Source organism: Trachinotus anak, unplaced genomic scaffold, assembly GCF_046630095.1.
Source record: "Trachinotus anak isolate AG129_WGS33_773 ecotype Australia unplaced genomic scaffold, CSIRO_AGI_Tana_v1 ptg000012l, whole genome shotgun sequence".
Taxonomy (NCBI): Eukaryota; Metazoa; Chordata; class Actinopteri; order Carangiformes; family Carangidae; genus Trachinotus; species Trachinotus anak.
The window spans coordinates 4,951,397-4,973,870 of NW_027273863.1; the positions used below are offsets into that span (position 1 = coordinate 4,951,397).

The window sequence follows — 22,474 nt, forward strand, 5'->3', positions numbered from 1 at the left end:
TTCTTTGAGCGCAGTTTCTTAACAGTATGCTCTTCAAACAAATGTTGATGTTACTAGTGTGTGTGTGTGTCTGTGTGTGTGTGTGTGTGTGTGTGTGTGTGTTTTTGACTTAGAGCTGTGGTTCCCAGCGTTGCTGTCATGACGCTGCCAAGGGGGGAAAGTGGGGTGGTGGGACAGAAATGTAGGAAAAAAGATCCTGCATCACAAATTCTTTTTTTCCCGACTTTTCTCTAATCTTCGCTTTTTTCCGTTGTGAATTACTGGATAATTAAACCTCCACACACATTAATTTGTATCCCATGTGTGAATTACAATGATTTCTTGAGTGCACAGATTAGGTGACCTGTCCTGTGGTGACTGCTGTGTTCATGGAAACATCTTAATTAAGCAGAATTCTTTCACATGCTTGGGAGGGAGCCTTTTGTGGGAGATTCAGTGAGTGTATTACATAAAATGACATCAGAGAGGATCTGTCTGTTTACACGAGACACTACAGCTGCAGTTGTCAGCTCTCTGTCTTACATTCATCTGATGAAATACATACGGATGTAACCAAAATTACTGCAGAAAGTAAAAGTTTTCTCTGAAATGATTTGAAACTGACAAAGTAATTGGCATCCACCACTCTCTGTTCCATATTCAACCGAACAGACATGACACTTTTGAGTTTTAAATCATAGAACAAATGAAAATCTCATGCACAAAAGTACTGGGACCCTTAACCTAATTTTGTTGCACAATCACTGCAATCAAGGGCTGTATTAGTGGTTCCTAATGAAACCTCTACTCTTCTTATCTCGTAGTTTGGATGAACTCTTCTTGAGCAAACTGCTCCACCTCTCGCAGGTCTGATGGAGGCCTCTGCAGAGTTTCAGCTCCTTCCACTGTTGTTCCGTTGGATTAAGATCAGGGGCCGGTTGCACAAAATGCCTAAAGTTGTGTGCATAAGTATGACACTTACAGTTTAATTCTTTCTTAGCTGAGGGAGTTACTTAAGGGTGTTGCACAGAATCTCTTAAAAGGATTCCTCAGTTAAGGAAAAACGTTGAGGCATTTGCAGCCATGAAAGAAGTTTTGCAGCAGTAAAATTCTCCTTTTTTATTTTCTTCCATTTTCTTCATTTATCGCTATAAACTCAGTCATGTTGCAGTTTGGATCTGATAGAGTCAGAGGTACCTTTAGTTTTTTTCCTTACTTTGGTCACTAAGGTCTTTTGTGCAATGGTTTAACTGACATTAAGTGTTTCCTTAAGTATGAGACTAAGATAAGGAGAAAACTTTAAATGCTTTAATGAACATTTAATGAAACTTAAGGTGTTTTGTGCAGTTGGCCTCAATGATTCACATCACACCACCTCGGAGTGGTCCATTGTTTTTTCTCATCCGTTCTTGGCTGCTTTTAGATGTTTTGGTTCTTTAATCTGTTGGAGGAGCCCTGACCTGTAAGTCAGACACAGCTCTCTGACACTGAGCAGTGTGTTTCACTCCACAATGCTTTGTTAATCTTCATTGTGATTCAAGGCACTCTGATGGCGTTTTTCTCTCTGAAAGCTTAATTTTTAATTTTATTTATTTTATTTTATTTTACCAGAAGGCTCCATTTGTGATCAAAAAGCTCCAATTTAATTGCATCTGCTCAAAGGACACTCTCCTTGAAGCATTGTAGCTTATTCATGCTTTTTAGCAAACTCCAGTCTGTTCTTATGTTTCTCTTTCAAAAGTAGCCAATTGAGCCCAGTTTCATTCAGAAAGCGAAGGCTGGTGTGACTGGACACTGTTGTATTTTGATCTTTGAGGTTATAGCTGTGTCTGTTTTTTAAGTTTTGCTTAGTTCTTCTTCCGCCATTTCAAACCATCCTTCAGTTCAATGTGAAGTCACTTTTCCTCTTGTGGCCACGTCCAGGCAGGTTGGCTCCCCGGACCTTAATCTTAATAACATTAGCAGCTGTGGTCAGAACATCAAGCTGCTAAGTGGTGGTCTTGAGGCCTTAACCTTGACCATGCTTAGCAATTTTTTTTCCTCCCTCTTGGTGTTCAGTGTCGTGCACACACTGACACCAAACACCACTATGAACACTTCTCTCCATTTAGATAGGCTGAGTGACTGATTATAAGATTGAAGACAGCTGTGATACAAACTAAAGACAATGGTCTGCTTGAACTGTCAATCTACAATCTACTTATTTCTCAAACCTTTAAAGGGGCTCCATTTATTTTGTCGAGGCCATGTTAGAAGATCTTTGTATCGGCAAGAATTCAGCACTTTTCACAGCTTCTTGCCTGCCCTGAGTGCTCAACACACTGCAGCTTAAGAAAACACATACAAATAGACAAAACACAAACAAAGTGAGAAAGCAGCTTCATCAATTTGGCAACGCATGCGCTGCAAATGTTTACAACACAACCATAGACCTTATATGTGGACGATCGAGCTTCTGTGACATCACCCATAGGTTCCTGAAGAGTGGTTTTGAAGCTTAGAGTGGGCTGTTCCACCGTCGCCATCTTGGCAGTGCCTGACATCGGTGATTGCTGGGTTATGGCAAGTATACACTCATTCACTTGTCACTCAAAGCAGCCATGCCCTCAATTATGCAGAACTTTAGGCCTTAATAAAATGTAAACAGGTGAGTTATATAAAAATTCACTACCCATACAGTTGACATGAAGGAGGAAATTAGCTCTAGAGACCAAAACCGTTTTTTGTACCAGGTTGTAAACATGTTTATTTCTGCTGTAGAGTTGGACATTTTAATATGAGAGTCTGTGGGGATTGACTCACTTTTGGACACATTTGAGGAACTGCAGTTTTTAGCTTTCCAGTGTTGGCTTAATTTTCTCATTCTATGTTCCCAATCTGAGGACCGCGAAGGACTTGCAAGTAGATTGACAAATCGTTTGCAAAACAGTACACACAAAAATTTTATTATAAAATATAAATGATATTTTTAAATATTTAAAAATAAAATCATATTTAAAAATATTTAAAATGTTCTAAAACTCCTGTCATTGTTTTTTGTTTTTTTTTCTTTAATCAGCCACTTTGGAGCTTCCTACATGTTTCCCCCGCTTTCTGTTCAGTCCTGAACGTTCCATTGTTATCATTAAAATAAAACGTGCTCTGAGAGCCATTATTTGTCCTCCATATTGTTATGGGTCAGATGTGGGCCGCCATGAGTTGGAGAAGGTTGGGAACCGTCATTCTAAGCACATCACAGTTCAGTGGCTGAACAGAGCTTCAGGTTTGTATTATTTGAAGATCTGATGAGAAACTGATCACTTTTATTTATATTTATTGCAAGTATATAAGAGTGTTTCCTTTATCTTTCATCATAATTCAGTGTCAGTCGTTTAAAGCAGCCTGGCTCTGATTTGGGATAATGTCTGATACTGCTGGAAACCGTAAGTCTAGAAAACAGGATGTGGGGTTATTTCTGCTGAATCCAATTACTCCTCAGCTAATGCACAGTCTTAACAGTTTTGGAAGCCAAGTACAGATTAGGAGCATATGCAGCTCAAACAAGATTTCTGCTGTCAAGCTAAATCTGATTTTTCCAACCTGCGGTTCATTTTTCACGAGCACAATGAGATCAACCTTTTCAAAGCAATCAAATCATGGAGTAAGTGCCTGCGATGTGTCCCTCCTTAAGGAGCTCTGAGGAGATTAGTGCTTTGTCACAAAGAGTTTTGTTTCTTTTTCTACTCTATCATAAAACCAGATGTCAGAGGAAAAACAAGTGTAAATTTTACACTGTATTTCTCAGGTGCAGATTACTACTTTGCATAAGAAAATTCAGACTTGGATCAAAGAGAACTTAATTAATTATTTGACCTGCCTCAAAGTACCAGTTAAGTGCCATTTGGTACACAGAATGGATTTAACAGCTAAAGATTAGTGTTTCTGCTTTTGAAAACATGTTGGCTCAGTGTGAGCTATGTCCTCATGTGGCAAACCTTGTCGGAAAAAAAACACACTGTCTGACACAGTTGCTCAGGTTGATGCTCAGGTTGATGCTCAGGTCATGACCAAGTAAACTAGATGTATGAACTGATCACAGGCATCCAAAGCTACTGTGGAAAATGCAACATTTTGTATAAATGCAATGGAAGACAATATAAGATGTAATAATCTAAATATTAAAAGCACCTAAGTAATTGAGAAATTTCCAGTCACTAATTACAAGCGGTCAGTTGCAAAAATGTAGGTTCACTAATTCAGATAGAAAATGTTAAAACATGGTCCAATATTCAAAATAAGATTTAGTCTTCATCCGTGCTAGAGGCTCTGAGGCTATACGTAGGCACAGTGGTATTTTCAGCTAAATGCTAAAATGTGTTCAATATCTAAGTTTAGCGAGTTAGCATGCTAATATATTAATTAGAGCTAGTAAACACAACACAAGTCAGAGGATGAATCAAAGTTCATCCTGAGTGTGAATGTGTGTACCAATTTAATGGAACTTCATCAAATACTCATTGAGATATTTCAATGAAAACCATAAATTTCCTCCTCATGGTGTTGCTAGGGGACGAGTCAGGGGATCAGAATTTCATGGGAATCGATCCAATAGTTGTTGATGTATTTCAGTCTGGACTAATGTTGTGAATCAAGTAAACAACATCACTTAACACCAATCACAAAAAGTTTGCCATTAGCTGGCAAACGTAATGGAGCCGTAAGAAACTTAATAGCCAGATATTTTCATTGGAAGTTAGTGGACACCAAAAGCAGAGGCAGAAAATTAACTCAAATTACAGCTAATGTTATTCCATATGTGTTGGATGTGTAAATAAACAGGTGCTTGTTAACTAGTTCACCTATCAACTTAATAAAGGTGTTAATGAGTCAGTGTTGAGTCCCCAACTCATTTCTACTGACCCCAAGTGGACAAAAAAATCTGTTAGTGCAGGTTTACAGTTTTCGATCAGATTATAGTCTTGAAAACTGTATCTGAATTCAAGTGGTTGGAATTTGAATTGAAATCTTTGGAGTTGCCAGCAGTGAATTTCAAAGTGAAATATTTCAGTGGTATAGAATTTAGTAGTATGTAAATTCCAACATTACCAGTGGTCGCTCCATTTAACCACCACAGGTGTTCAGTTGCTTCACACTCAAGTTATTAGCGCTCTTTTCTAGTCTGCCTGCTTTCCTTTTTGTCATTCCCTTCTGCTATCCACTTCAATATACATGGTTGTTTTCTTTTCACAAGGTATGAAATGTTTCAAGTCATGTTGGTAATTTGAAGGCACAGCACTCAATAAAAAGTATGCCGTAAACACTGATAAAGATGACATTAGGGCCTGAAGTCATAGTTTAGGGTGATCCCAGTCCCTCCACTGTATCCTGTATACCAATGAAGTCACATGGGTGAGGAATCCAATTTAAGATAACAGTGTTAAGTGCAGCAGAAGATTAAACTAGAGGGGGATGGGGTCAGCTTGACCAGTTGCACTAATGACATTAATTCTTTTAGAGAATAAGTATATCTGTGTCAGATAAGTACAAAATGAATGTTGTGTAAACTCTGGCATGCATTTTTAGGTCTGTCTCTACATTTGTCTGCATTAAGAACTGTTGATGTTTTGTGGAAGTAAAACACTGGTTCACTTGCCTATCCTCCTTTATTGTCCCTATGTAAAACATCTACAGATATTAAGAGAGTAATTCCCACAGAGCTTGTACCATTCAATTTTACAGTCTCTTGTATTCCAACAGAAAATATTGAAACCCTCTTGTCACTGGGGAGAGGAATGCAACAGAGCAGCTAGAGCTAGAGAGAGAGAGAGAGCGACTAAAGGGATTATCATGTGTCAGTTCAAGAGAATGTCTCTCATCCCATTGCCGGCCATCATCAAAGAGAGACCAGTGTTTCTCCACAGGGAAACATGGGATTAGTTACTGTTTCAAACTAAGACGACTGCCTGTTCTCTGCTGTCCAGAGGACAACTTCCGCTTTAACTTCTCATTAAGACTTCAGCAATTCAGGATTTCAAGCTGCCTGTCTAGGTTCTGTTATCTTGATAATTCAATGGGACGGACAAGGCTTTTGATGCCTTTGTGAAGACTTGTGAAGACTGTGAAGACTGTGACTTTTCTAGCGTTCGTAAATCATGGATACTCTCGGGTTTGTCAAACTCAATTTATATGAGAATTTGATGTTTATAAACTCATCAAGGAGGAATACTTGTGAAGTTTCATTTTTATTGACAATCTTTTTTCACCTCGTCACCACAGAGTGACTACTTCAGATCATGCATATGATCAAACCTTGCTTGGCAATTGTCTTGTGGAGTTCTGGGGAACTGTAACATCAACGGCAAGCTGAGAAGATTTATTTGACAATGACAGAGGACTGGCAGCAAGTGCAATGATCTCATGCTCCCGTGACCTCTTCTGACCCTTGTCTCTTGGGAAACGTGACAAAAAAGGACAGAAGTCAAGAGCCTGACAGGATTCAGCCTTCTGTCAGGTAGGATGAGACACCTGGATGTATTGTGGCGGGCCAGTGGACATAAACTCTAGGTCCCCCTAGAGATGTGCTGGCACCCCACAAGAATTTAAAAAGTGTGTGGAGGCAGGTTGGGGTTTAAATGGTGTTAATAACAGAGGAACAAGCTGAAGGTTCAAAGGTTCAAGAGAATGGAGTGGCTGGAGGAGTTGGCCTTGGCGAGACTGAGTTTAGGACCATTAAAGTGGCTATGGATATGCCTGTCATGTCAATCTCTACAACTGACGAAGATGGGAATGAGTATAAGGTATCAGAAGAGGATGATCATGAGGAGGTTGAAGTTGATTACACACGAAACTATTGGGAGGATGAAGATGATATCTACCAAGAGTTTGAGGAGTTGGACTTTGAGGCCCTGCCCGATCACTTGGACACGCGGAGCATTGCCTCGGACGACTCCTTCTATCCCATCGACAGTTCAGTCGCCTCACAAATATACCGCTCTCCGAGCCCTGACAGCCCTGAACCCATCTCCTTCTTCAAGGCCTGCTGCAACAACAACGCCATCATCGTCAAGATTATGATCAGACAAGGAGTCACTCAAGAGGAAGTGAGGGAGACAGATAAGAACAGAAGAGTAGGTGGTTCAACGCATTTTACTGAAATGTTTGCTTTTCAGGTACTTCTGGGTTTATTTGAAACCAGAAGAGGAGAAAGAATCCCATTGTTTTCCATTGCAAACCTCAGTTTGCTTACAGTGGTTATAACATCTGGAAACACATGACATTCCTTGAACATTAATCTTAAAGGATTAAAGTGTTTAGAACATTTTAGTTATACATATCATGAAGATTTAGCTGACCGTTGACCATTTACCAATGAATTTTGAGGGGTTTCAATATTTTTAGATGTATTTTTACAACAGGCACTTGCAGCCATTGTTTTCCATTCATTTACCAATGTCATTGTAATGTAGTAATAATCTAGTTTAAACCTAGTCTACCTTTAAACAAAATAAGTACACAACTAAATAAAGTTTTGAGTCAGACAGTTGATTTTCATACCTCAGGATATGAATGGGAACCACTGACATTTACCCACTAGTTCTTGCACACCACGAAGTCTTGTTGGCTGGAGTGTCATATCAATGCTTCTGACTGTGAAAAAAAACCAAAATGCACACTGTTGATCACCTCCACTCACTTTATTAATAAATTTAGGTCCTCTAAAAGTCAATTGAACCAAACAATGGGCAAACAAAAATGCCTTTAAAAGTATGAGGCAACAAAGCATAGTTAGCAAAATGTTAAGTAATGTAAAGGGAAAAGTGTGGTACAAAGAGCGACAAAGTCCATGTCAGGAGGAGGTTGGGGTGGATGGATGGGTCAACACAATACAGGAATATGATACAGGAGAGCGGTGTTTGATTCCCATGTGAAAGTAGCAGTTGTTATGTTGTTTCTATTATCCATAACTGTTTGTCAAAGTTAACCAAGTTGTTATTATTATAACCATGACAACAAAGATCTTCTAATGTTGAGAGAGTACTTATTTTAACCCAAATCACCATCTTTTCCCAAACCTAACCAAGTAGTTTTTGTGCATAAACCTAACCAAGCCATGACCATTATTATAGCAACCCTGGTGATGGAGGTAGGTCCACAGCACTCAGAACAGTCTGTGTGTTTAAAATTGTAACCATGACAGATGTGGTCTGGTATGCCTGCCGCTGTAGCGGCACTATTATAGGAGACACTCCTATGAATCAGAGGGTTGAAAAAAATGAGCTATATGGTTGTTCAGGTTGGAGACTGGGAGAAAACAGAGAAAAAACCCATTAAGTCTAGAATGTAAAATTTCTTTAAAAAGTGTCAGTGTTTATAATACATACGGTCCTATAATTTATCCCTTTAAGATGAGCTCTGACATGTAACATAAAAGTACAGTGAAGCATAACCAACACATTGATGCTGAGTGAACTCAGCAGTTTTTCTTATTGGCAATCTCATCAGGTTTTGTGGTCAGGCCAGGTCAGGCTCCAGCGAGCCATTGAGAGTCAGATCTTGAAGATAGATATAGAGCAGTTGGTTAAGGCTCCAGTGACAGATGGGGAGTGTAAACTGCACAGTGATAATGTCAACAACAGCTTGCCATCAGGGCTCAGCTCTTAAAGGGCTACGTAAGGCACTGACCTAAGCATTGGGTAAAACAGATACTGTATGCTGATAGAGCTGGGACAGACAGAAGAATTGTCCTGGACAGTAAAATCTTTCAGGACCACTGTTGACATACAGTATGTAGCATATGCTGCAATGTTCTATGTCACAACATGAGACATTTGCTAATTGGATACTGAGCCAAACAACCACTTTATGAAAGCAAGCTTTTAAATGGATTTCAGTGGTTGTTTTTAAGAGAGCTCTGTCTGAGTCTGGTGAGCCATCCATCTACCCTCTTGAGTGTACAATCCCTCTCAATGATTCAGATCACTGCTGAATCAGTTTGCACAGTGGCAGAGCAAAAGAGGAACCATTAATTGGCAGGCGACTGCAAACTGGGTGTCCTTGTTAATAGTTGTCATATTGGGTGTCCTCCCAACTCCTCACACTTTTTTCATTAATGCAAACTTTGGCTTTCACGTTTCTCATTGTTGTCAGTGTTCCTGACCAGAAGAAAGTTCACCTGTCTGCACCCCCACCAGTGGTTTGAGTTCTTTTCCGCTGATTTCCGCTGAACCTATATGACTGCAATATTATCTGCAGTGTTTCAAAGTTCACCTGATTTGTAATATCACTCTCACATGGGGCCAGCATGTTGAATTATTATCAGTCATTCTGTATTATATTATCATTATGTCCATTTACAATGCAGATCATCTCATATTTGTTGGCCCTGTAAGACAGGAAATCTTTTATCTGACTTTATGCCTTTAAATCATGTTTTAGTTGTATCCTAAAATATATTCTGTGTCAACCACCTCCGCAGCTGTACTTGTTGAGAAGCATCTTCACTGCTCAGAGGCAGCAGCAGGGTGCTGGGCTGAATGCAGAACAGCATATTTATATTGAGGAAGGTATTATTTATTACTTGTGCTTCCTCATTTGGGAAGACTGACGCTAAAGGGTGAACAACAAAATAACCTCTAAACTAGTTGGATGGAACAAGACTGTACATCACAACTGCAGACAGGAAACCTGTTTTCTTAAAGTCTTAAATTTTGAAGGCTAAGTTATTGTAGGAGTTTTGTGGGAGAGGTAAAAGAAAATTATCGGTAAAGCAAGGCTGTGTCCTGAGGATGTCCAAGTGTTCCTATGAACATGTCACTTCATCCAGATCTATATTAACATCCTTTGAATGTGTCTGATAGAGATAATTTACTGCTTTGAAACTTATATTATTTATGTTGTTTTTGCTTTTCTTTATATCATGAAGCACTAAACTTTAAAATCAAACTAGGTCTTAAGTCTGCATTCAGAACTTGGTCGAACTGTTTACTTTATCGTGTCAGGATTTCAGTGTTTCTCCCCAGTCACAGCAAGAGTGGTGCTATTGAAAACAAACCATTAACCTCTAAATGACAAAACCCTATATTTGACACGTTAAGTATGATCAACATAAAATCCATATACACCAGTTGTAAGCATAGCTCCAGTTTTATCATACTTATGTGAAAGAGACAGCAAGGGAAAACATTCAAACATTCCTCACCTAAATGTTTATTCAGTTTTGCTGGAAAATGACTCACCATAGGCTACATACACCTGTATTAACCATGACATTTGATCCATGGACCACCTCCTCATGTGGTGTGGCCACTCTGATCACACTCCAATCACAGTGCCTCCTGAGTGCAGCAACAACACGTTTTTTGCTATCCAGATCCATATACACATCCTATGTTAATGCCAGGTGTAAAGGGGGGTCAGAGTTTTTCTATGACATGGTAGAGGTAGAGGGATGCTCACTGTAAGTCCAAACAAATGGTTTAGATAATGTGGTTAAATGGTGTTTTGATGATAAACCATGTTATCATCTGACTACTTTTGTTATTTGCCTCACTGGACTTATTCAGCAATGTCAGAGAGAAACATAGACCTAATATTACTTCATATTGGGTCCAACTTGAAAGTGTGAACCACTGGGTCCAGTTTCGGTTGTGGATGCAGTACGACTAACCAAATTATCCACACTTATTTTCACTGTCCTTTATCTGTGAGTGCTACAAAATACTCATACTGCAGTGGTTCACACTCTGTCTTTACATTGTGTTACATCACAGGCTAGCTAAATTCTTGATATTATTAGTTAGCAGTAAGGCTTATTATCTAAACCAAAAGTTTGAAAATGCAACCCCTGTCCTCTTTGTTAGCCTGTTTTTGTGGAGAAATATAATATAATATATAGAAAGAGTTATAATTTATGCCTCGTCCAAACACTAACACTGATATAACAGTTATTACCCTTTTAAATCAACCAGAAGCAGTTTGGACAGTTTTGTCTAGGCCACTGACCACTCCAAACAGAAATCCATGTTTAGTCTACTACAGTGTCACTATCTGTTTGTGAATAGCAGCCTTTTACTATGCTTGCAGGCAGGATCAATCGGGACCAACAAGCATTTTATTTATATTATATAAGCATTTTCATTTCTTTTTATGAGAATCACTGCAATGATTTACTTCTGTGGGGAAATGTGGCTGTGGATCCATAAAAAAGTTTCACTGTAGCCTGGAGAAACAAAAATACTGGAGTCCAAAATCAATCACAGACAAAGAGTGAGGTTGAAACTCAAGCACTCTTGTTTTTGTGTTTCAGTCCGGTCTGATTATGGCGTGTTACCATGGCTACGTGGATGTGGTCATCGCCCTCTCTCAGTGCCCGTATCTGGATGTCAACTGGCAGGATAATGAGGGCAACACCGCTCTCATTACTGCAGCACAAGCAGGTAAACCCACCTTGGGCCTCTGAATTGACCACCTGTATGTGTTCTTTCAGAATCTTTAAACTTCTACTGGTATAATTATCGTGAACAAATGAAACAATCAAAGAGAGCCTCCTCATACCACTGTTAACCACTATTGTCAGGGTCCACCAGTGCAGGTCTTATCAATTATTAGCCTAATTAGACCTGTGCTTCGGCTGTGTGAGCAACTATAGACTGTACTTTATGAGATCATTAAGTTGAAGGAATAGTTTAACAGTTTGGCAAATGCTTATTTGCTCTCTTGCTGAGAGTTAAATAAGAAGATTGATGCTACTTTAATGTCTGTATGTTAAACATTAAGCTACCACCAGCAACCCACTAATTTAGCCTTGCACATAGACTGAAAACAGAGGGGAAGTGCTAGCCTGGCTCTGTCTGAACGTAATGAAATCAACCCACCAGCACATCTAAAGTCCATTATTTAACACTTTGTATTGATTTTAATTTGTACAAAAACAAACAAACAGAAAAAGCTCTTCCTATTAGTATTTCTTGTCTGGGCTTGGTTGTTTTGAATTTTATTACCTTTACCAGAGCCTAGCATTTTCTCCTTTCTCCATTCTTCTCACCTACTGTGATTTTAGCAATACTTCAACAACTGCTACCTGAGTAGAGGTCTAATCAGCCAGAATAACTGATTTAATAACTATTTAAATTGTAAAATGTATCATTATATACATCAAGTGTAATATTTACAGCAGCATATTGCGACCATCATATAAAAAAAAACCATTTGCTCAGTTGCTTTTTACGATGTGGAAATTTTCTTTTCTTTTCTTGTTGGAACAACATGTCACTTTATCTTGTTAACTCACAAAACTTTGTTAAGTCACAAAATAATGAATCAAGCTTTTAAAGTGAGATTATGTAACTTTTGAAAGGAGTCGTCCTCTGCCAAATGAAAAGTTGAATTAAAGCAACAAAACTCACTCTTGCTGAAGTCAATACATTGATGGGTTTTACAGCGACCTCCTTACTGGAAGACCAGTAGCTAATGTGCCTAATGTTAGCTGATGTTGGCTAACAGAAGTAACATTGTGTAACATTAGTGACATTTGTGACTCTTCTGGACTTGTACAACTGTTACACTAGATTTTAGCATATCACAGAATAAAAATCTAAACTGGCTGTAGCTCTGGCCATCAGATCCAAAGTAATTGCTGAGATGCTGTTGCAACTTGGTTCACATGACAATCAAACAGGACATAAATTCACCAACAGTTTAGCCAGATTAGCTGCCACTCTGTTTGGTGGTAAAACCAAAAGTGAATCATCAAGTTCGTTAACAATGCTGGATTTTCACAGTAAACTTTAGGGTAATAATTTTACAATACGCCTTCATTTTTTTGTGATTTTGCTACATTTTGTGATCTCAGTTATTATCTTTAGTGAATACAACATTATCACAACTTATAAAACAGTTGACTGGAGTAACAAACTTAAAACCCATATTGTTGTTTTTCTTTAATCAAAACAACTTTGTGATTGAAGAGAAATTCACTGTGCTATAACCCTGCAATTGCCATTTGTAGCTGCTGTTCAACAAAAGTATAATCTCACTTAAAGTGGCATTGCCATCTTTTCTGGTAGAAGTGGAGAGACTTGTACCAGACCATCTTAAATTTAGACCAGCCTCATACATAAAGAAAAGCATTTTAAAAGATCAATTCACTATTTATGCACTGAGAGAGTGAAATTTCTACATGCGATCTCTCTTGCTGATGGTGAAAGTATCAACTCAGTCAAAGCTAATGAAATCATCTATTGCAAGTATCTATGTGAGTGAGACAGAGTCATGCTGATATGCTTTGACAGGGATCCATAAAAAGATTCTGTATTGATGATATAGAGCTTACTGAGTTTTGAGTACCCTATCTATCGCCTCCATTTACTACAGTGTGAAGCCTGTTTCATTGTTAGAGTTCCTCATTAAAATCTAGGACTAAGAACCTTTGGATATGATCAATATGACACAAGTGGCTGAAAATTTGATTGATATGAAAATATCACATCTGTGTCACAATCTGCACATTTGTAAAGCCAATAATTGCTCAGCCTTTTTACCTTAGCTCTAAGAGCTATACAAAGGCAACTGCACTCACTTGAAGTTCTTGAGGATGTTTCATCTTTTATCCAAAAGGCTTTGTCAATATCTTCAAGCAAATTCAATTGCCTTCATATTAGAGATACCATAATCTGGATGACTGAGAATCTTCACAGACCTTTTTACTTTATGTAATATACCTCATAATCTATCTAACAGCTAATCTCTATCTCTCTCAGCGAGACATGTTGCCTTGCATACACTTATGCTTCTCTCCCCCACTAGTTTTGAGGCATAATTTACAGTGGTAGAAATTTTATTGCAGAGAGTTGATTTTCCAAATTGGTCCAAATTAAAGCTCTGAGCATATTATGAGGTCTGGTGCTTGCAAGAATCACTGTTATTTGGTAGTATTGGAAAGTACCGTTATTAGTAATTTCATAACGATGCAGCCACATGTATCAGACATGGCGCCCTGGCCTCTCATCTGCTAATGATGATGAATGGCTCACTGTGGCCTGTGATGAATAGCAGCAGGCTACTCTTCATTTTCTGCTTCATTAAAAGAAGTATTGATCCCCTTTCTTGACAAACTACTCTGCAGCACCTCAGGGAAACAGGTGACCAAGATTGTGAGTCTACATGACTGCTGCAAAGTGGTCAACTGGACAAGAAGAAAAACTTTCCCTAAAACCTTTTACCGGGTAGAAAGTGGACATGGTTTAGGAATTAAATCCACTGAGGTCAGGTCCTGGTAATAACCATCCTCTTCACCTTTCCAGTCAACCATGCTCCTGTTTCTAGCTGTGTCTTTCTTAATGGACTCCCACCGAGTGCCAAAATTCTGCATTATGCTCACTTAAAGCAATTTCAGGACATCAGACTGTTCCATTAGCCTGGATTTACACAGGATTTACACAGTAAGGTCAGTTAGGAACTCAGGTTGGAAACATTTAAGATGCTGTGCTGAATGGTAAAAACCATTAGTCACAGTCAAGTTACTTATGCAATCCCCAAAGTGGCTAACAAAATCTGAAATTTGAAATCAGTACAATGCACAAAACTGGTCTGAGGGTGACACTACTAGACATTATTTAAATTCCATATTTCCAAAAGAAATAAAAGAGTCCTAAATTGTTTACATGCATATTTACACGTGTCCTCGACAGTAAGTATACAATAGTTTGTGCTCTCAATTTAAGATTGGGCTTGAGTTACTACATTTATTCACTTGCAACTTTGCTGTAAATTAAATATTAATTTGCGCTTATGAATTACATTTGCATGGATTACAAGATTTTAAAGTTAATATTATTTACACTTTAACTTTTAATTGTTTAAAGGTCCCATATTTTACACTTTGCTTGTGTTTTATTTGAAGTATTGATTTCCATAATAAGATAGATTTATGGTTTTAATAACTAAAAACCATCTCAATCTAGTTTTACATCTCGTCTCTCAGGCTTCTCTCTGGAGCTCTAGTAACAACAGGTCAGTCAGCCAATCAGAAGAGAGACTCTTAGCTCTTGGTTGGCTGCTTTCTGAGTGTTTGAATAAAAATATAGCAGATTTCAGGTAAACACTCAGAAAAACCAAATCCCGCAAGGTTGCATGGTGGGTCCAAATGGGCTGGGCTTAGGACATGGCTGAGGGTGGTGACTCCTTTGTTGTGACATCACAATGTTACAGATGTCCTGACGGCTCGTTTTAAGGCTGAGTTTCTGAATACAGGCTGTGTGCATTTTCTCTGTTACTTTCACAGTATTAATATAGAACCTAGACCTGCTTTATAATCAAAAAAGACATGGAAATCTCACTTTATACAATATGGGGCCTTTAACAGGAACAAATGCAGTTGTGATCTTCCTGTCCAGCGTTGTTTAAATAGCAAATACACTTGAGCCGATCTGAACAGCCATGGGTGTGTTGGTCTTAAAATTAGGTCGATCAGGAGCATTGTTGATGCATTTCTATCTTGAGACAGTGTAAAGCGATTGTACAACTGATCTGCAAAAACCTGGTCTGAACTCAGTGGCGTAGTGTTTCACTATTGATATTTTAAGGGCGCATTATCAAGACTAAAATGGTGGACTGACCCACTGACCAACATTGCCATTAAGCTGCACCACTGGCATGGGCTCAACATTCACTGCTGAGACCTGCCAGACTGTCATAGACTGTGTTTGTGTACAGGAGAGAATTTAAAATGTACCACAAAGTTACACACGGACGCTAAATGTGTCTCTACAGTAGACGTGAGATGGAGAGTTTGTTTTTATATGAATGTTTTTAAAAAAGAGGATGTGGTCTTGTTTGAAAGGAAGAAAAGCAAAGCCTATAAGAAGCTTTACCTGTGCTATCAACCTGTCCATGTTTCTGTCTGGTCTGCAGGTCATGTATTCATCTCTAATTATCTGCTGAACTACTTCCCTGGGCTGGACATTGAGAGGAGGAACTGTCACGGTTTCACGGCTTTAATGAAGGCTGCCATGCAGGGCCGTGCTGAGTGTGTCAGGGCTCTCATGCTGGCCGGTATGTGTAACTTCGGACACATTTTTACAGGAGACACATACATTGCAGAATCACAAACAAATAGACGTGTCTATCCTGGGCTAAATCTGACTTGACTTGCTCCATGTATTAGATGCAAGTATTGGGTGGAAATTGCTTATGATGTATTGAATCAATGTCTTAATGTAAAGCAGATTACATAACAGATGTAATCACAGACTTGCCTTCAACTGTCTTGATAAATCTTTATGTTTCCAGGAGGTGATATTCAGGCACGGGACAACGGTCGCAGTATGACACCCAGGGAGTGGGCTCTCTTCACTGGTCGATACGAGACAGCCAACCTAATGTATCGGCTGATGTTGAAGCCCTGTGCTGAGCAGTTCTGTGACTCCTTCTCCCTGGAGTGGCCCATGTTGGAGGTTAATACATTCATTATTTCTACAGTCTAAACACAGAATTACTTTTGTCTCTCTGTGAGAAATTCAATACACGGATCGAAAATAAGTTTCCTTTAAACTCCAATGTTTGATCTTCTTGTACAGGAGCTGTTGGCCCAGGCCCAAGAACCAAAGTCCTGCTGGAGGCGTTTGATCAACCTTCTCTCCTGCTGCCCTTATAGGTTTTACATCAGCAACAAGGTAAACCCTGTGGATGATGGCGTTCTCGACCACATGGTCCGGATCACCACCAGTGTCTCCAGCCCATTAATTGCCATAGCTTGCCGCACAGTCTGCCCGGGCAGCCCACCGTGCATCGGGAAGCGTCGTCATGCTGTACAGGAGATTCTGAGGAGACAGCGGGTGGCTGAGCTGAAGCGCCTGGGTCCGGACAGACTGAACAACTACAAAAGATTTTTCCAGAACTCGCGGGTTCTCCTCATCCCCAAGACAAGGGATCGGAGGGCCAGCCTCCAGCCTCAGCTGCTCAGTGACATGGCCGCAGCGTCCACGGTGGCCATTAGACGAGCCAGTCTCCTGCCACTCAACATGCTGAGGAGAAGCAGTGTGCGGCCGGGCATCGTGGTGCCCAAAGTGAGGCTCTGCAAAGCCCCGGCTCCGAGCTTTATTCCAGAAAAACTCAGGCGGAACAGTAACCACAACCAGCTCCAGATACCCAAGTGGGATTACAAGATGAAGAGAATAGAGAGGAGGCAGGAGGAGAGGCAAAGACTTCTGACGAGGAGGAGGTGAGGGAGAAAGTGGAAGAGGACAAAGTAGGACATGACTTGCTGCATCTTCAAAGAGCCCGGGTGTGTTGAAAGCACCCACATGGCTCCGACACTGCATAGTGTCTAAGTACTTTAAAATGAATGAATGAATATAACTGCTACTTTTCATTTCTGTTTTCTGAGTTTGCTGATATTGTCGGATTTGTTGCCTTGTTTCTACTTCAGTTCACACATATTTGTAAAACATAATTTGTGATGCAATGTGGATCTCAGGGGAAAAAAATCCACATACAGGGTCGTATTTATAGCTTCTGCTAGAGTGCTTACAGAAAACATTTTTCCATGCTGGCAGCTTAAATGTTCGTGACAATAACATGTGCTTAAAGGACAAAAGAAAACCAAGTGGGTTTTAGTATGCTTCAAATGAAGAGCTTGTCAGATCGTGGGAACCCCTGCTCTGACGGCTCTGATATGGTCCAAAACAGACACATACACACACAAGGTTGTGTTTATACTACATTGGATGTCTGCATAAACTAGCATGTTCACATGGGCTGTACACAGTATTCCGCTGATCAAGTTTGGTGTTGGCGTAGCCAGTCAACCGTTCGTCAAGCACTTCAGATGAAATATACTGATGGCTTTAAAGTATGGTTATTTGGAAAATTCTGAACCCTTAAAAAACTGAATCCTTAGAAAATGTCATCACCTTTAGAAAAGTAAGAGTAGGTGAGAGAAGACGAGAAATGAGGAGAAAACACAAGAACAGAGGAAAGGTGGTTTGGGATAGAGGTAGGGGCTTGGGTTTTGGTCAAATGTAAGCAAACACATTGTGTCTGATGTCACTGTGAACTATTTTATGTATTAAACCAGACCACAATCTTTCTCTAACCTTAACCAGCTGCTGTAAGTCTAAACAGAACCATAAAAACATTAATAACAAGTGAATTGTTGTACTGCCAAATTGGATTTTTTTTGGACAACAAATACATTTCCTGTGAACATTTTACAATCTATTTGTCACTTGCCAAATATTTAAATTAACAACATATCCTCATTTGCCATTGCTACATAGCTAACGTTAGCGTTAACAGCTGTTTACTTACCAAGAAACATTGTGAGTTCAGCATCTAACTTTATTTCTTTACTCACCAAAAGCAACCCTTTTGTTTTGCTTCTATTTGTATCACTTTTTTTCCTTTTATTTAAGTTAGCATGCTAACCAGCTAGCTATGGCTTGGTTGGCCCGTCTTGTCACTATCACTTTAGCATCCACGCTGCTCTGAGGACGTATTATAACCTCCTGTCTTGTAAACACAACAATGACTCTCAGTCATTTGCCAAGACTGGTGTGCAAACAGCTGTTAGTCCTAAAGTTGGTTATGTAGCAAATCTTAAAAATGGCTAATTTAATACAAAACAGGTTCAGGTTGCAATTAAATTTCCTAAAAAACACATTTGCTTTTGCTGTTTAGTTGTATAGAAATACAAGTTTCAACAGACAAGGTTAGTTACTTACTGAAATAAGTGTTTGGAAATAGACAAAAAAAACCAGCGATAATTTGGGAAAATAAGTAACATATCAGGTAAAAGGTAGAACAAAGTGGAATTTGATAGTAAAATTTGTCAGAGAGGAACATAGACAGGGCAGAACTGGGCCTCGGAAAGGTAGGAAGGTGAAAACCAAGTTGGAGGAATTTCAACAGGATGGAGAGAAGAGCTCCGACACGGCTAAATGAAGATTGGTGACTGGCTGCTGCAGCAGATTGCCACAGGAAAGGCTGGCTGTGCACACAGGGTAGAGCCAAGAAGCCATTTAACACTGATGCACAGCACAACAGGTATATGCAATGGATGGGAAGGGAAGCGCTTATTTTACAGCTGAGCTGAGGAGCCAGCTCACACAGGCTTTGTAAGGGCTTTGTGGAGAATTTGAAAAGCAGAGCCAAAAATAAACAGCTTAGTGCTAAACTGTGACTTGTTGACTTCCAAAATAATTACATAAGATAGCCCACTGTTTGGTGCTAATGTATGTATCTCCTGCTGTGTGAGCACAGGAAGGCCACCGTTAGCTGTTCTTGTGTAACTACATGTATATTTGAATTTTGCATTGTAATAAATTGCATTGATGTAATGTCACTCATGAAAAAAACATTTACAGGAGCTGTTACAAGATATAGATACACTAAATATATTTTTACAAAGGATCAGTGAGGAAAAGTATCAAATGTGGTTCATTTTGTATGAATTTCTCCATAAAAGATCAATGAGCTGGGTTTAAAAGAACAAACAATGCATGCATATGAAGTTTTTTGCCCTCTAGTGGCAACCAATGGGAAGAGGAACAAAATCGTTTAAACCTCTGGTTTAGCTTCAGGTCCCGTCAAGTTAAGAGAAAGCGAACAGATTAGTACAGACTCTCAGTAAACAAAGTATATAAATAAATTCAAGTGAGGATGATTAGAGTTGATTTTTACAGTCATTCTGTGCTGGGAGGCAGGACACAGTTTCACTAAATGTCCTTTTAATATTTAAATAATATTAATTAAGATTCTGTGATGTAAAATCCAGCTTTGATAAGACACAAATTAGAGCCAGTGAACCATGCAACAACAAAGGGATGCATGAACACTCCTTTTCTGTTTTTGATCTGTGTCAGGGACTGAACTGGTCTGGTCTGGACCACACTGAACTGTACTTTAGTGGACTGAAGACTGCAAGTATCTAGGACAGGAGTCTCCAACCTTTTTCACTGTGAGAGCTACTCCGAAAAAAAAGGAGCTGAGAGCTCCTCATATCTTACATTACTGGTTACATTTATTCACATATCGTATCAAAACACTGAAACTGATCTCCAAAACAAATCAGATGAATAAGATCATTTAACATGTCCTCAAATATCAGTATCCTAAACTCACATTTTGTACCAAAAACATCTGAAACTCACATCAGTGTCGATTATGTGTCAAAAATCTGTCATGATTCAGTCAAACCTGAGCACACAGACATGATAACACCACTGCAGATAAACATCCAGAAATCTGCTCAGAAATCAGAGAAAGAAGAAGCTCCTGAATAAGTAATAGTTGTCAGTACATCCAGGAACTTAAAACAGCTAATTAGGTGCACTTAATTTTCTAAGATGTAAACAAACATGGCCTAAAAAGTTGCTCAAGTTGAAGCCCACAGCTTAACTCACATTATCCATTGCAACATATTTCCTGTTTCTCTGAAAAGTTTCGTTTATATCTGTTCTATTATCCAGAGCAGTTGCTGCAAACTTTGTAAGTTGTGTTGGTTTAAGTTTGTACTATACATCCATGGTTTGTACAGACCACACTCTGCGAACCTTTGGGTGAGCCACTGGTGGCCACCTGTTGGAGACCCCTGATCTAGGGCGTAACTTCCACTGGGGAAAGGGGGACATGTCACACTGTTGCCGTTCCCCTCACTATTATAATTGCAGGTTAACTCTCTTACTAAAGTCTCTCTCCACAATATCTTCTTTCTTTGTCCAGCTGACAAAATCAATTTGAGAAAAGAGAGGAGCTGATAAATATATTGATACCCCCATCAGTCTTGTGTTCTGTTATTACCATCCACTCAGAGCCATCAGCTTAATGAGCGGTGAGGAGGGATATGCCACACTGCACCTGCAGACACAAGTCACAGCTGAGAAACTACTCCAACACCTCTGCACATTTTCCATATTTTAAAAGAATATAATCTATATTTTTGATTATGAATAATATCCTAGAAACTGCTTGAATAAAACCAAGTCAAAGATAAGGCAGTGAAGTGGAGAGTTCCCTGTAATAAAAAAGCAAATACAGCATCACCTATCGTCTTCATCAAGGAAACTAAACATGGTTTCAAGTAGGGTTATTATATTAGCAGTGCAGCAGAGGTTCACATACAATCTTTATTTCTATATTCTAATATTTTTGTTATACCATTAAAATGGAAAATGCAATAACCAATTTCAACATCATTTCTTTTGATGTAAGTGTAACTGTGACTAAAGACACACATTGAATTATATTTATTTCACCCAAAACCATGCAGCATCATAGAGTAATGTAATTTTTAGAATATATGTAACTGACAATTACATAGGAGATGTGATAGTTATGAGAAAATCTTATTCTTACCACTTCATGATGCAGTGACAGTGGAAGAAACTTGAAATGTAAGAGCAAAATATACAACACAGCTGTTACAACTTTGATTATTAGTGATGAGGTATATGTGTTTAGCAGAGACATTGTAAATATAGACTGATTTAAAGAGCCCTGAATCACCACAAGAATCTGCTGCTTGACCTAAACCCTGGTTGTCATAAGAGAGATGTTTAGAGAAATCTGTCTGGGGAACCGCCGTGACCTAATCCCACCTCCCACAGATAAAATCTGTGTGGTGATCTATCTGTTCAGAGCAGAACAGGCCTGAGAGACTAAAATGGCTGCCACCCTGACCTGTGCTGCAGTTGCTCTAATGACCACCAGAGAGCACTCATGACCCTTTACCAGGTGATATGGTTGCATGCAGTATTAGAATGCACACATGCTCACAGGTATGTGCAGGCGTGCACACACCCCTGGACGCTCACCTGCACACATTTATGGATAGTGTTAATTATTATGCCTACAGTATCTAATGTGCTTTTGGGGCCGTGGTTCAGGAGCAGGTTGTCTGCTGATTCCTGGGATGGTGGTTCTATCCCTGGCTCCCCTGAAGCCAGGTTGCATCAGGAAGGGTATCCGGCATAAAAACTGTTCCATGTTGAATATATGTGGGCAGTGATTTACTGTAGTGACCCCTCTCAAGAGCAGCTGGAAGACAACAGCAACAGAAGTATCTGACGTGCATCATAAGCAACCCACAATAACCAGTGTTCAAATCCAGCTTTTACAAGTCTAAGTGGTTAAAGATCACAACCACTGATTTATGGTTTTATCTGTGTTTATAATGTTATCTACAGTGTAAACGTAGCTGGAGACAGATGAAGCATCAGGACAAAGAACTGATGATTGTTAATGTTTCATTCAGTTATCACTGTATTGCACTGCTGTTGCAACCAGGGGCTAAAGCTGGACGCCTGTGTGTTTAAGCAGGCTTCACAGGACTGTAGTATCTTGGTCTCTATCTCATCATTTTAATCAGACATGTCTCAGTCTCTATCACTGGTCTCACCTCAAGTCCAATTAGTTGTTTTGGTTTTTTTTGCCCACTGTGCAGAGCACCTCTGGCTGCTCCCATAGAGAAGTGGAGAGGCTGTTTCTGCTGTCAGTCAGCTGTCAGCATGGCCAAGTGGGA

At 39.4% G+C, this 22,474-nt stretch overlaps 1 protein-coding gene across 1 annotated transcript; it reads left to right on the plus strand.

The window, feature by feature from the left end:
• The first annotated feature begins 3,178 nt into the window (after window positions 1-3,178).
• On the plus strand, window positions 3,179-19,365 carry ankrd33bb (ankyrin repeat domain 33Bb). Its single transcript, XM_071491661.1, has 5 exons — window positions 3,179-7,085; window positions 11,264-11,393; window positions 15,868-16,008; window positions 16,246-16,409; window positions 16,533-19,365. Exons 1-5 carry the CDS (start codon window positions 6,591-6,593, stop codon window positions 17,178-17,180), a joined length of 1,578 nt encoding a protein of 525 aa, XP_071347762.1. The 5' UTR covers window positions 3,179-6,590; the 3' UTR covers window positions 17,181-19,365.
• Window positions 19,366-22,474: the final 3,109 nt, after the last annotated feature.

Excerpts from the sequence above, each read along its gene's own strand:
- ankrd33bb (XM_071491661.1), top strand. The coding sequence starts at position 6,591 with ATGGTGTTAATAACAGAGGAACAAGCTGAAGGTTCAAAGGTTCAAGAG. Across the intron at positions 7,086-11,263 it reads AGACAGATAAGAACAGAAGA|TCCGGTCTGATTATGGCGTG; the intron begins GTAGGTGGTTCA and ends TTTGTGTTTCAG. Across the intron at positions 16,009-16,245 it reads CAGGGCTCTCATGCTGGCCG|GAGGTGATATTCAGGCACGG; the intron begins GTATGTGTAACT and ends TTATGTTTCCAG.